Genomic DNA, 12,903 nt, shown 5'->3' on the forward strand with positions numbered 1-12,903 from the left:
AACATGTTTTCTTTACACGAAACAATGTTAAAATGAGATAGCCGTGTCTAATAGGTTCGTCCCCCGTAGCTGGGGAGAGCAGAGAGACTGGGCCTGTGACTTTGAACTAACTCCTCCAAGAAGCTGGGCTCCCAGGCTTCACTTGTAACCTTCACTGTGCTTTGGCCATTGTTCGCTGAGCATCCTGCTGCCTTTCCTAATCTGTTTATCACCTGTGCAGATGAAGCCTGGAGGCTTGAAAAGCTCTTGGCTTTGCTGAGCTTCATTTTAACTAATTTACACAGCAGGGGAGTGTAAATTTCCTTAGGGCTAGAGGAAATCACTGTCTTAGAACAGTGATTTTTTTTTTCACTTGAAGAAATGGGAATCCCTTGTAAATTCTATTGAAAGAAAGAAAAAAGGCAGTGTCTATGAATTCTCACTTCTTGGTGCTTTAAGGGGTACTAACCTGTGGCGCTTGCAGTGTTAGCGATTGGGGGTGCCCACAGTGTAGGACTTGGAGTACCAGAACTTGAACTTTGCAAAGGACTGACGGAAGTGTTGAGAGCATTCAGGAGTGAGTTTGGGGTGGCTGACGTATTGAGCGACAATGTGGTGGGCCCCAATAAACCTGTAAAGAATAAAAGCCAAGTCAGATACACCTAAGTTCAAGATTCAAAAACAGGGCCGCCACTCATACTGTCTTGTGGAAATCTTGCCTTTTCCACATCTCCAACCATGGAATTTGCTCATCCTCAAATAGACAATAGATGCCATAAGACTGGGGAGACAGGTGTGCCCAATCTAGCACAAGCAGCCAGCCATACTTAGAACTCCTAGACATAAGCCCGCTGACAACCTAGGATGGACAAACCTCAGCTCAAGCAGAAGCTTGTTTTGTTGGGTTTTTTTGTTTGTTTTTGTTTTGTTTTTTTTAATTCTCCCCTGACTCACTTGTTATCAGCTTCCCAACAGAACCCTTTCCAAGCATTCACACCCGGCAGCGCCTAGGAGTGCCTTTCCTGTGGTAGACTGGCTAGCTGATACTTCTTTCAGAGAATGCTGGACCAGATGGTTGCATGCGGGTCTGAACACACACACTGACTCCTGTGGGCTCCAATCCAATGACTAAAACTTGCCCAGGGATTGTGCTGGCTTAGAGTCTCTCTCCTCTCAAGTAACCTAGTGCCTGCTGTAACCAGGGAGATTCTCCTTTGGGAATTTGGCATCTAAAAGAAGATGTTCATTTCTGTATGTTTTCTGAAGTGCACATGGGTCAGTGTTATAGGGGCTGGGTGGCCAAGGAAACCTCTCCTCCACTCAGGGAACTCAGCTTCTCCAACCACTTTCTCAACTAGAACGTAATAAAATGGGCTCCTTCTAAGTCAGCAGCTCTCACCGTTCCTAATGCTGAATCTTGGTGTAACTGCCATGTAGGATATATGATAGGCAACCCCTGTAAAAGGGTCGTGCAACCCCCTGTGACCCATAGGCTGAGAACTGTTGTAAGTCCACCAGCACGTCCCGGTCCACAGCATTGCTGTGTTGCTATGGCTGTTGAGGCCTGTGTGGAAGAGACAGCTTTGGTGGAGGAAGAACTGCATCAGCATAGTAGTGTCTGAGTGTGACAGTTTGGAGCCCAAACAGGTTTTACACACATGACGTCTTTCAGTGTTGGGGATCGAACCTAGGTCCTCATGCGTGCATCCTACCAGTGAGCTCTAACACAGCCCATCCTACTAAGTATGTGACCTACTGGGGTCTCTTTTTACATGAAGGCATCTGGGAAACGAGATAGAAAATGGTAAGCCTGGTCTAATGCTAACAGAGACCTTGGCCAGCCTACAAGAAAGGTCTTCTAGATGAGGGCACTATTTCAGGATCAGCAAGGACTCACTACACTTTCCATGAGTGGTATAAGCTTGGCTGGCCTTGGGTTTATCAGGCCTAGCCGTAGGGTGGGGGATGGGAGGGGGGGTTCAGGGACTCTCCCCTCCCCCTTCTCTAGCTGCCCTCCAGATTTGCAATTACTTTTTGGAACAAACTGGATAATCTTTATCTCTAGGGAGGGAGGGCAGTACAGCCAAAGCAAGAGAGCACAGAACGCATCCATCACATCCATCACCGTCAGCGGCTCCCCTCCATCTTGATGGCATTCTTAATTTAGCAGAACAAACACGCGCCACGGAGAACAAGAGCAGGCAGGCTGCGATTTTTTTACACCGGCATAGGAGGAATCTAGACAACCCCAAACCACGGAGGCTAACAAAATAAAAAACTCAGGCCAGATGAATCAGGTCCCGACCCGGTTGCTCATCACCATCACCGGGCTTTGGGGCTCAGAGAAGAAAATAGAATTTAGACACAGCACAATGGCAGATAAGGGCAGGGAACCCGATAAGCCGTTCCCCAGTGGTAATAATAAACTTTATACCTAGTCCAGTGAGTCCGAGGCCTGCCGAAGCTAAGATATCCAGGCTGGGACAGGCCAGGCCGGCAGGGCACGATGCTGGGGATAGACTGGTTGCTATGGAAACCCCACTGCTTTCAAGTCCGAGGAGACACTTCCTTGCTTCATACATATTTAAGGCATTTCGCTCAACACTTTTCACAATCACAGACTATGAAAACACATAATGGGGGAAAAAAAGATGACACTGAGGTAGGCATACAATGACCGAAGGGTAATGAAAATGTAAATGAGTGGCCACAGGAGGCTGGATACCACCCCCTATCAGTCTCTGCTCCTGACACTCCCTGAAAGTAGGTGAGTCCCCACCTACTGTGTGTGTGTGTGTGTGTGTGTGTGTGTGTGTGTGTGTCTGCAAACAATCGAGAGCATGATGCTGTGGGCAGCCAGCATGCAGGTCCCGATCCCTACCTAACCTTTTAAGGTATGGATTCCTATCCAGGCATGCTTAGAAATTTAGCAAATTCTTGGTGTCAAAGTCCAGTTGCCCCACTACACAGCCTCTGGGCTTCATACTGAAGCATCCCTCCTCACCACCTCATTACCTGCAGAAGCCAAATCAAACCATCACATACAGATTGCATAGTTACAGTTGGCTTCTTTTTTTTTTTTAACATACACGGTCTAATGGTTAGCTGACATACCTCCAGGCACCACCAACCCTCAGCAGTAGGCGTGGCAGGACGAATGAGCAGGTAGCTCCACCCTTGAGCAAGCAGGTTCAAGCAGGTTGGGGAAAGGGAGACCACATAATAATAATTGTGTATATATATAAATTTTCCTTACTTCCTATATGTATATAGTATATACATATATAATTATATAATTTATATATCTTTTATATACTAAATTTCTAAGCAGATATATGTATATACATAAACATACATGTGTATATATACATATGTATACATATATAAACACATATTATGTGTGTATATGTGTGTGTATATATGTGTATGTAAGTGTGTATATGTGTATGTGTGTGTATGTGTGTGTAGTAGTAGTAGTAGTAGTAGTAGTTAGAATCCAGCCATCAAAACACAATTTCTTCCAGCCCAACATAGGTTCGTTTTTCTCCTGAGATCTTGGAATTCTTTTTATTTCTGTCTTTGTTTGGCCAAGCCCTTCTCTGAACCTGAACTGATGGCAGTTGTGATTATGTTAGTCAAACAGGGCTTTATGATGTCTAAATCCCATGGCCTGGTCTTAATCTCTGAACTCACTCAACCTTGCTCCCCCAGTCTTGGGGCGCTTTAAAGTTTTCTCTAGAAAATAAAATAAGTGTGGTTGTTTCCTCCAGGTGGACAGAAAATACCACATTTACTTGTGTAGAAATCATACGCAAAACAGATACACATAAAGCATTCTGTATACAAGATGGCATCTATGGTGTAGAAATGTTAGTAAAGTGTGGCAGGTTTATCTACCTTAGTAAGTAAGGTTTATCTACCTTAGTAAGTCAGGACTTCCTACCTCAGAATCCACCTGCACATCCTTCTGTGGCCACATGGATACACACGCGCACACACACGCACGCACAGCTCCATATACACCTGTACTTGCACATATACATACATATGCATCAACACACATGCACACACACAAACACTTACATGTGCACACACAAAATACTGAATAGAATTAGGGAAGAGAAGAGATGTGGGGGAAGGAGGGAGGGAGGGAAGGAGGGAGAGGGAGAGAGAGAGGGAGGGAGGGAGAGAGAGAGAGGAAGAGAGAGAGAGAGAGAGAGAGAGAGAGAGAGAGCACACCTTTCTCTATGAGAGAGTGGAGTAGCACCTGTGAATGTGGACCCAGGTCCTACCCTGACACCAAAGCTGGTCCAGGGTGAATCTTGTGCTCGCTGGTGTCCATGACTACAGACTCCCTTATCCATGGCTGCCCGCTTTGTGGCGCTGTTAAAGCAGCCCAAACCAAGTAGGGTGATTGCTGGTTTATTCTTTACTCAATGATACCTTCCCCTGCACTAAAGCAGCGGCTCTCCACATTGCTAATTCCGTTCACTAGACTTTATAAAGCAATTAAAATCCAGCATTTAATAAACAACAACAACAAAACATTAGGAAAAACTCAGCTGTTCTTCAAAACATCCCACAAACTTCAAATTTTAATTACAGCCTATAAATCTTTTAAGTTTTAAACATTCAGAAAAAAAAGAGGATTAATATAACATTGCCATACTTAATACCTGGAACACAGACAATTTTGCATGTGACTTTTGTTAACCCCCTGGATTTTTTCATAGCCATGCTTTCTCTCCTAGTGGTGAACTTGGGATGCCCCCCGCCCCAGGCCTCCCTACCAACCAATGCTTCGTGATTTGTCAAATATAAGAATGTAAGTACTGCTACCTAACATGTTTTTCTACTCTGAGAGCCTTCGATTCATTTCACCTCTGCTCAGCGTGCACAGCGGCAGGCAGCACAAAGGCTGTCAGTGACAACCGCTGGTGAGGTCCCAGGGTCCCCAGCTTTAAAGGGGCTGCAGCAGCCTTCACAATACTAATGCATAAACATTCTTCCTTTCTCGCTTTCTCAGGGCACTTCAGATCAGACTCCTCCCACTGCGCATTTACTGTCCATGTAATTTACCAGATAGCATCGGGCAGAGAAGGTGCTAAGGCGGCTGAGAGCTTTCATTACTCATGGGGTTTATTAAAGAAAAGGAGAGGACAGAAAAGGCAGCAGCTAAGCTAGGCCAGCACAGGAAGTTCTGCTAATTGATTTGAACATGCGCACACATACATACACATACCATATAAGTCTCCTTAGCTACTCCCTAGCAACTAGCCTGTAGTCAGCAGGTTGCAAATTAAGAGTCCTTCCAAGAAATACTCAGAAGTGGTGTGTCTTGTTCACACAGTAGGTCTGCTTTGGCTTTCTGGCAGAGTTCAGTATTGACTTCTGTTAACAGCTTGGCTGGTTTAGGTCACCACCATCAGTGTGGGAGCACTTCCTTTGCTCCACCCCCTCACGAGCACCTGGCCGACCGCCACCCTGACTGGGGTGACACGGGATCTTCATGGAGTTTATATTTGCTTTCCTTTGATGGCTAGTGAGGCTGAAAAGTTTTATGTTCGCTAGCCATTTGAGCATCATGGTTTGGTTTGTTTGTCTTTTAGAACAGTCTGTTTGTTTCATTAGCCTGTGTATTAATTGGATTGGTTGATCTCTTGTCAAAATTACCAAGTCAGACTTGGTTAAAAATAGACTTTTCTTTCTCCTGTATTTATAGAAAAACAATGTTACTAAAAACTAACTTAACACGAAAATCAAAAACCATGAAGAAAATGGAGGCAGATAATGGAGGGCACTGTTACAAATGTAACTCTTATAGCCAAATATATGTATCAGAAATTAGTCCCTTGTAAATGAACAACCAGAGTGGGTAGGGAAGGCTATTCCAGATGCTTCGTGCAAACTCTAGACCAACCTTGCTTGGCTGTTTGGGCTTTGGTTTAATACTGATAAAGACATCCAGCTGTTCCATCAGCTGTGCGATGACCTGTGGGTCCACTTCAATGTCTTCCTTCATATCAAACATCAACACCAGAGGAAGACACCCCTAGACAAGACAGCAGAAGTGTCAGGGGTTAGTCACTGCAGCACCTGATACCTGAGCATCTCTCCAAATAACACATGATCTAGTATTTAAACTAAATACCATTCACTTCTTCACAACAAGGAGGGTGTGCAACCAAGGGGAGGGGCAGGAGACTATCTGGGGGACTGGAACTGCATTTGTTAAGCTTGTGGGTTTGGTGTGACTCTTTTCTTTTTTTAAGTCTACTCTTTACTACAGAAAAACCCTTCACTGTCTGACTTCAGTTCCAGTACTGAGAGTCTTCACCACTCTGAGGTTCAGGTCATGTGTCCTTGCTTGGTGATTTCCTGGGAGCCACACCACTGTATCCTAATGGAGAACCCAACTGCTGTTTACTAACTTCTGCTTTGGCCCAGCCTGGCCTATCCTACAACAGATTTGCACACCCTGGATCTGTCTCTTCCACCAGGCCAGGCCCAAATCTCAATGTCCTGTAGGTGGAGTCTGTAATCCCTCAGAGCTCTCCTTTCAAGTTGGCTGAAGTTGTAAGTCCTTCTGCTCAGGCATGTGCAGTGAACCACTGTTCCAACCCTCAACCCTTTCTGGGGAGGTGGGGGGAGGGGTCACTACAGTGGCTACCTTTGGCTCTCATCTCTGCTTTGCCCTTCACTGCCTACAACCACGTGGCTTCTCTTCCTCTGGTATAGAATGCTGTTCAGCTCAAGTCCTTGGTCGCTGGATATTTTTAAAGATTTATTTATTGACCTTATATATCTGAGTACATTGTAGCTGTCTTCAGACACACCAGAAGAGGGCATCAGATCCCACTACAGATGGTCGTGAGCCACCATGTGGTTGCTGGGAATTGAACTCAGGACCTCTGGAAGAGCAGTCAGTGCTCTTAACCACTGAACCATCTGGTGAGCCTGGTCACTGGATGTTTTTTTTTTTTCTTTCTTTCTTCACATGTATTGGACAATGCTGGGTACACTGTGATCAAAATGAAAAATTGCCCTTTTCACTCGTGAATAAAAGTGACTCTTCTTTGTGTATGGATAATAAAAAAAAAAGGTTGTTAAAACCTTTGAATTTCTTTCTCCCTTCTTTCATTATTGCGTAATAGTACCTTTCAAAAAACTATACCTTTGGCAGGTGCGGTTAAAGTAGGAATGTGAGTCTGTGAAGTTTTTCAAGCATTTTAAGCTTAAAAATAACACCTAAACACCTTGGAAAGGAAGGCACTACAATGAGTAATTTGGCAGTTTCTGTATGTAAATATGCCCCACCACTAAAGCATTATTGACCATACAGTAAAATAAATGTGGATAAACAAAAAATTATCCACAGAAAGTGAATCTTTAAATCTCCCACTGCCCTGACTAATGAGAAGCTTGATCTGTCAGAGGAATGGACGCAACAGTACAAATCTGGGCTTTCTCAGTTATTTTGTTTATTTGTTTGTTTGTTTAAATGAGTTTGCCAAGTTAATAGTGAAGACCATGCCTGATGCCTACTGAGTCAAATGTCACTAAAGACTGGGCCTGGAACCAAAGAGTCTAATCTGTTTTTCATAAGAGTCTCTACCGACCCAGCAATACAGCTGTCTCTTCGCACCAATCCCCACACACTGGGGTTTCAAAAAAAAAGCACGTGAGGGAGAGAAGGGCCTTATATCAGGATGCTTCTGATGACACAACAGATGTTTGTCTTTCATAGCATTCGAAATTAATGCATGAAACCCATTTTATTTACATAATAAATTCATTAACTGTACACATGTTTTAGATCACCAAGAGTCAAGGTTTTTTTTTTGTTTTTTNTTTTTTTTTTTTTTTTGAGACAGGGTTTCTCTGTGTCACTCTGGTTGTCCTGGAACTCACTTTGTAGACCAGGCTGGCCTCAAACTCAGAAATCCGCCTGCCTCTGCCTCCCAAGTGCTGGGATTAAAGGCGTGCGCCACCACTCCTGGCTACAAGTTTTTATAGATGTGTGGGTATAAAGTGGACTAGCCAAAGGTAAATAGCAGGCAGTTTCCTTGACTATTTTTTTCTCCAAGATTTTTAAAAAAAAAACAAAAAACAAAAAACAAACAGGTTCTTTTCATGAACCTGAACCTCACAGATTAGCTATCCTGACTGACCAGCAACCTACAGGAATCCCTTGTCTCTGCCCCTCCAGCCCTGGGATGGCAGACATGCATCTCCACCCTTGCCTTCCTACAGAAGTGCTTGGGATCCAGACTCAGGTCTTCAGGCTTGTGTGGAAACTGAGCCATCCTCTCAGCCTTTGAAGGCGACCTTTAAATGGTGTTTTTTAGTTTTCTGTTTACAGTTCAAACTGCATATCAGCACCCCCTGTCAAGCATAGCCACCTTCTAGCCACACCACAAAATGCATTCATCTGCAATCCCATCTGTCTTTAGGCTAAGTTAAGAAAAATATAAAAATGCTTCCCTACACAATAGAATATAGCCTACAGCGACACAATAACCCTTATTCTCAAGTTTATTTATTTTTTCCTTTTACCAGGAAATTTCCCTGTTTGCCTGGTATTCCAAATTGCTTTCTTAAATAGCGGGTACCCAGAATCAGAGTGGGAACAGGATGGATTCAAAGAAGCTAAAGAAGAAGACCACAAAGTAGACTCTAGCAGCCTTACCATGAGATACTGCCTTGCTAGGCAGACAGACTCGATGGTGCCCTGGAGGTAGACAGTGGATTTCTTCTGTGGATTGCTGGGGTCGGGAAAGTGGATCTGCGCCCCTGTCCTCTGCATGATGTGTTTGACATTGCTCCCGTTCCGGCCCATCATGAAGAGGTGATGCTGGGCTGCTATGTCCAGTTGTGTGCTCACGGGGATGGCGGAGGCCAAGCTTCCCGCGAGGTGTTCCAACAGCATGGCTGTCCCTTCCTGACAGAGGAAAGCAGAGTGGAGAGGGGGAGGGAGGGAGGGAGGGAGGGAGGGAGGGAGGGAGGGAGAGAGAGAGAGAGAGAGAGCGAGAGCACTGTAATCTCATCAAACACAACTGTCCCCACACAGGCAACGTTTCTATTGTACCTCCAACAACTCTGGAAACATCAGCAGCATGTTCTCTGAGCCCAGAAGTAGCACAAAGGAAATTGCTAGAAACCAATTAGTCTAATATCCATAAATATAAAACTTGTTCTGGGTGTGGTGGTGGTGGCATAGGCCTATCTATGATCTGGAAGGTAAAGAGAACCATGATATATATTTTTTTATTTTTTAATTAATTAATATTTATTTAATGTTCATTGATATTCTGCCTATTTGTATATATGTGTGAGGGTATCAGATCCCCAGGAACTTGAATTACAGACAGTTGTGAGCTGCCACGTTGGTGCTGGGAATTGAACCCAGGTCCTTTGGGAGAGCAGCCAGTGTTTTTAACTACTGAGCCATCTCTCCAGCCCTGAGAGAACTGTAAATGTAAAGTCAGTGTAAGGATCCCCCTGAACCCACACATATATACATACATACATACATACATAAATGCAAGCTTTCATGATGTGTGTTTTGAGGTCATTTGAAGTTACCAACCTTCACAGCATTAGTGTTATTCTGAGAACCTCGTACTATGACGGTAGCACCATACATTCGAGACCTCTGCTTAAAGGACACAGAAACGCTGTAGGTTTGTGAGATGTGCTGAATGGACGGGGTGTTGGGATCAGGGACTGGCTGGAGAATCCCGGCAATCGGTAACTCAAACATCAGCACCAAAGGAAGCAGCTCCTAGGAGAGGCCAAAGCATCAGTGAGCAACCGTGAAGCATGACGTCAGCAGAGAGGCACGTTGCTCATCTGTTTTCTTCTAAAGATGGGTTTTGAGACAAGAACTGCCTTCATGGGAGGCCAGAGCTTCAGTATAGTGTGTACATAGTACATTTCCTAATGCAGGGAGTCTTTTGCCTGAGCCAGGCAAAAGTAACAATGTTTCCACAATGTTTCCAACAGAGAAGCATTTACAAGCAAACCTAGACTGTTGTGGTCTACGAACTGATGGAAAATGCCTCCACCACAGCCCAGATGACAGAGGCCAGAGTGCTCCCAAAGGCACCCCGCTCCACTGTCTCCTGCTTCCTGAAATGGGACTTGGTAACCAAATGGCAAACCATGCTATTTCTGTCCCCCTCGTTATGTAAATATGGCGAGCATGCACGAACGATCCCCAAAGATTAGCGCAGTTACCCGAATCCTGGCTCGGGCTGATTCTACTCCTGCTGGCTGTCCTGCTATAGACACCTGCAAAATAAGAGAGCAAGGCTTATTACTCTGTCACTCATACATCTATCTGCCTTTCTGGGAGCCACACCCCTCCTGCTGAACCCTTGAGCATGGGGCCTCCTGACCAATAAGCCTCAGCCAAACCCATTGAACCTGAATTTGATTTTAATGAGACCCTCTTCCAGTAATATCTGGCCATTGATCTACCCCATCCTTGGGCTTAGCCACAGACAGTAGCTCCCAGGAAGTCATTCTGACCCCTTTGTCAATATGTCTATCCACAGCATTTCCCCCTTTTGTTTAAAGTCTCTTTGAGTCAGTCTGTGAGATACATATTATCTATATCGGACTCTGTAGCCATAAACCTTCATCCTCCACACCAACAGGCAGATAATCACAGCCTTAGAAACCCCCTCTGCAGCTTTCTCCATAGATCCCTGGGCCTCACCATGACTCACCAACTAAAGCATTAGTGTTGTGCTGGGTGACAGAACCATCTTGTCACAGCGATCACCAGGTATTCTGAATAACACCTGTGTCTTTAATCAAGGTTTTCAACCTAAGCCACAGATACACGCCAACGTAAAAACACTTCCCTGAATCACCCTCAGGACTGACAGAACCCCATCATGGGAGCAGCTAAGAAGACAGAACATATCTAAATAACACAGCGGTAGTATGCACTCTTCAAGGACTGGGAGTGCTTGTGTGGGGGCCAGTGATGGCCAATACAAAGCAGCTGGAGTGTATCTAAGCATCCTCTGAGATGGTGACCTCAGGGGCCACTTCTACAACTGTGTAGCTAGAACCCACCAACTGGACAAAACTCCCGGGCAAGACAAGCCTAATATACTCTCTCAGTTCTTCATAATGGCCCTTGGGACTACCTTGATAGCTACGATTTAGAGATCAAGCAGAGAACCAGAGCCTACAGCTCATCCTTGGTCCCGCAGAGTACTCCAGGCTCCTCCACCTACAACATCTGCCATCTAGAATTCCTCTGGTTGCTTTTTGCCCTCATCTCACAGAAGGGATTTGTCTACTGAGACTCAAGGGTGTAAGGGACCAATCACCTGGTTACTCTTCTCTGCCTGGTTGTTCCTGTTGGAGTCTGGGAAGTGGATGTGGCAGCCCGTGTCTTCCATGACCTTTTTAATGTTGTTACCACCCTTGCCGATGACATGGGAGTGCTCCGTGTGTGAGACATCCATCTTCAATGTGACGCGGTTGCTCTGCACGGAAGCAGGGTTATGTCCCGATGTGTTAACACCACCAAACACTCTTACATTTCGTCAGCATTAACAGAAACGGACCACCACTCCATGGGAAACTACAGATTTCTCAAAAGGATTGTCTCAACCTAGCAAATTTCTATCCGTTTCTTCATTAAGACGAAATCTCATTTTATGATAAATTTTTCAGAAGGTGGTGACAATTTTTTTTAACTGTAATACTTTGGCAGAAGAGTACAGTCAGTTGCAATAGTAGATAAATTATTCAGGTTTTTCTTTTCTTTTAAAGGCATTATTCATGAAATGGTTCAAATACCTGAAGACAGATGAAAGTGTGATCACATGACTAAAGATGCCATGTTGGGCAGAGGATCTATGAGGAGGAGGAATCAGGACTATAAGTAAAGCCCCCACTGAGATCATACATGCCAACAACACATGCTGTCTGAAGTCCTACACACAGGAGCGCTTACGTGGCTACCTGCCCAATCTTACGCAGCCACCCGTTATTCCAGCTGATGGGAAGAGAAGTGGAGAACTTGTAAGAACTTCCACCCTGGCAGACGAAGGCACGGATAAACAAACCCCAATCAGAGGCTCAGTTACCTTAAAGAAAGTGTAAAATCCCAAGTGGTGGGGAATAAAAAGGTGGCAGTCAAATTGGCATCTGAACATTGAATTCTGAGGAGTTTAACCCAATGCTACGAGGACAGATGTAAAACTTTTGGGATGTTCAAGGCTGTTAATGGCATTCCTGAACAGGAAGACTCAAGATATAAAACTATCAGAAATTTAAAAACCTTCTGAAATCGTCAGTTTTTGACTTGTGCCCCAAAATATTTTTATTTTGAAGCTTAACTTCTTTCACTTTAATCCTTGAAATACAAGAAAGTATCCCCCTTTTTAGGGAGGAAAAAAAACTAAACTACTTTAAAATTACAAGGTAAATAATTCTCAAACATTAAAAAAAGGAACAAAAATAAATCCAGAAAAACAAAAGGCCAGAGGGCAAGATCAGAAATATTTCAATAAAATATTAAGTAGTAAAGAAAAATAAAAAGCGGGAGCCACAGCCTGGATTTGAACCACCTCCCCAGTTACCAGCTTTGAGATGTTGGCCAAATTATCTAGCATCTCTGTGATGATTTCCTTTTGAGGATAAATCAAATTATTATCTGTACAATATTAAGCACCTGGCATATAGCCAGGACTTCTGGTGTGCTTAAAGAAACAGCATCACAAATGAGTGTAGGCTTACACGCATTCAGCTTCTGTCATTATTCTTCTGTATATGTACTTGTACTGGATCAAGCATCCCGTTCATTCCAGGCCAAGCATGAGCACATGCAAGTGAGCACACACAGGTGTGAGCACACACAGGCCAAGCATGAGCACCCGCAAGTGAGCACACACAGGT

General features: G+C 44.4%; 1 protein-coding gene across 5 annotated transcripts in view; it reads right to left on the minus strand.

The window, feature by feature from the left end:
• Bicc1 (BicC family RNA binding protein 1) overlaps window positions 1–12,903 on the minus strand; it is a 219,437-nt gene that overhangs the window by 24,377 nt on the left and 182,157 nt on the right. For all 5 annotated transcript variants that reach the window (XM_021173984.2, XM_029482954.1, XM_029482953.1 and 2 more), the window contains 7 exons: window positions 11,328–11,486; window positions 10,219–10,272; window positions 9,569–9,763; window positions 8,669–8,920; window positions 5,900–6,031; window positions 2,414–2,600; window positions 449–610 (listed from right to left, as the gene is read on the minus strand). In XM_021173984.2, the coding sequence (XP_021029643.1) occupies window positions 449–610; window positions 2,414–2,600; window positions 5,900–6,031; window positions 8,669–8,920; window positions 9,569–9,763; window positions 10,219–10,272; window positions 11,328–11,486 (1,141 nt within the window). The remainder of the gene's footprint in view (window positions 1–448; window positions 611–2,413; window positions 2,601–5,899; window positions 6,032–8,668; window positions 8,921–9,568; window positions 9,764–10,218; window positions 10,273–11,327; window positions 11,487–12,903) is intronic.

This window comes from Mus caroli, chromosome 10 (genome assembly GCF_900094665.2).
Source record: "Mus caroli chromosome 10, CAROLI_EIJ_v1.1, whole genome shotgun sequence".
Lineage (NCBI taxonomy): Eukaryota > Metazoa > Chordata > Mammalia > Rodentia > Muridae > Mus > Mus caroli.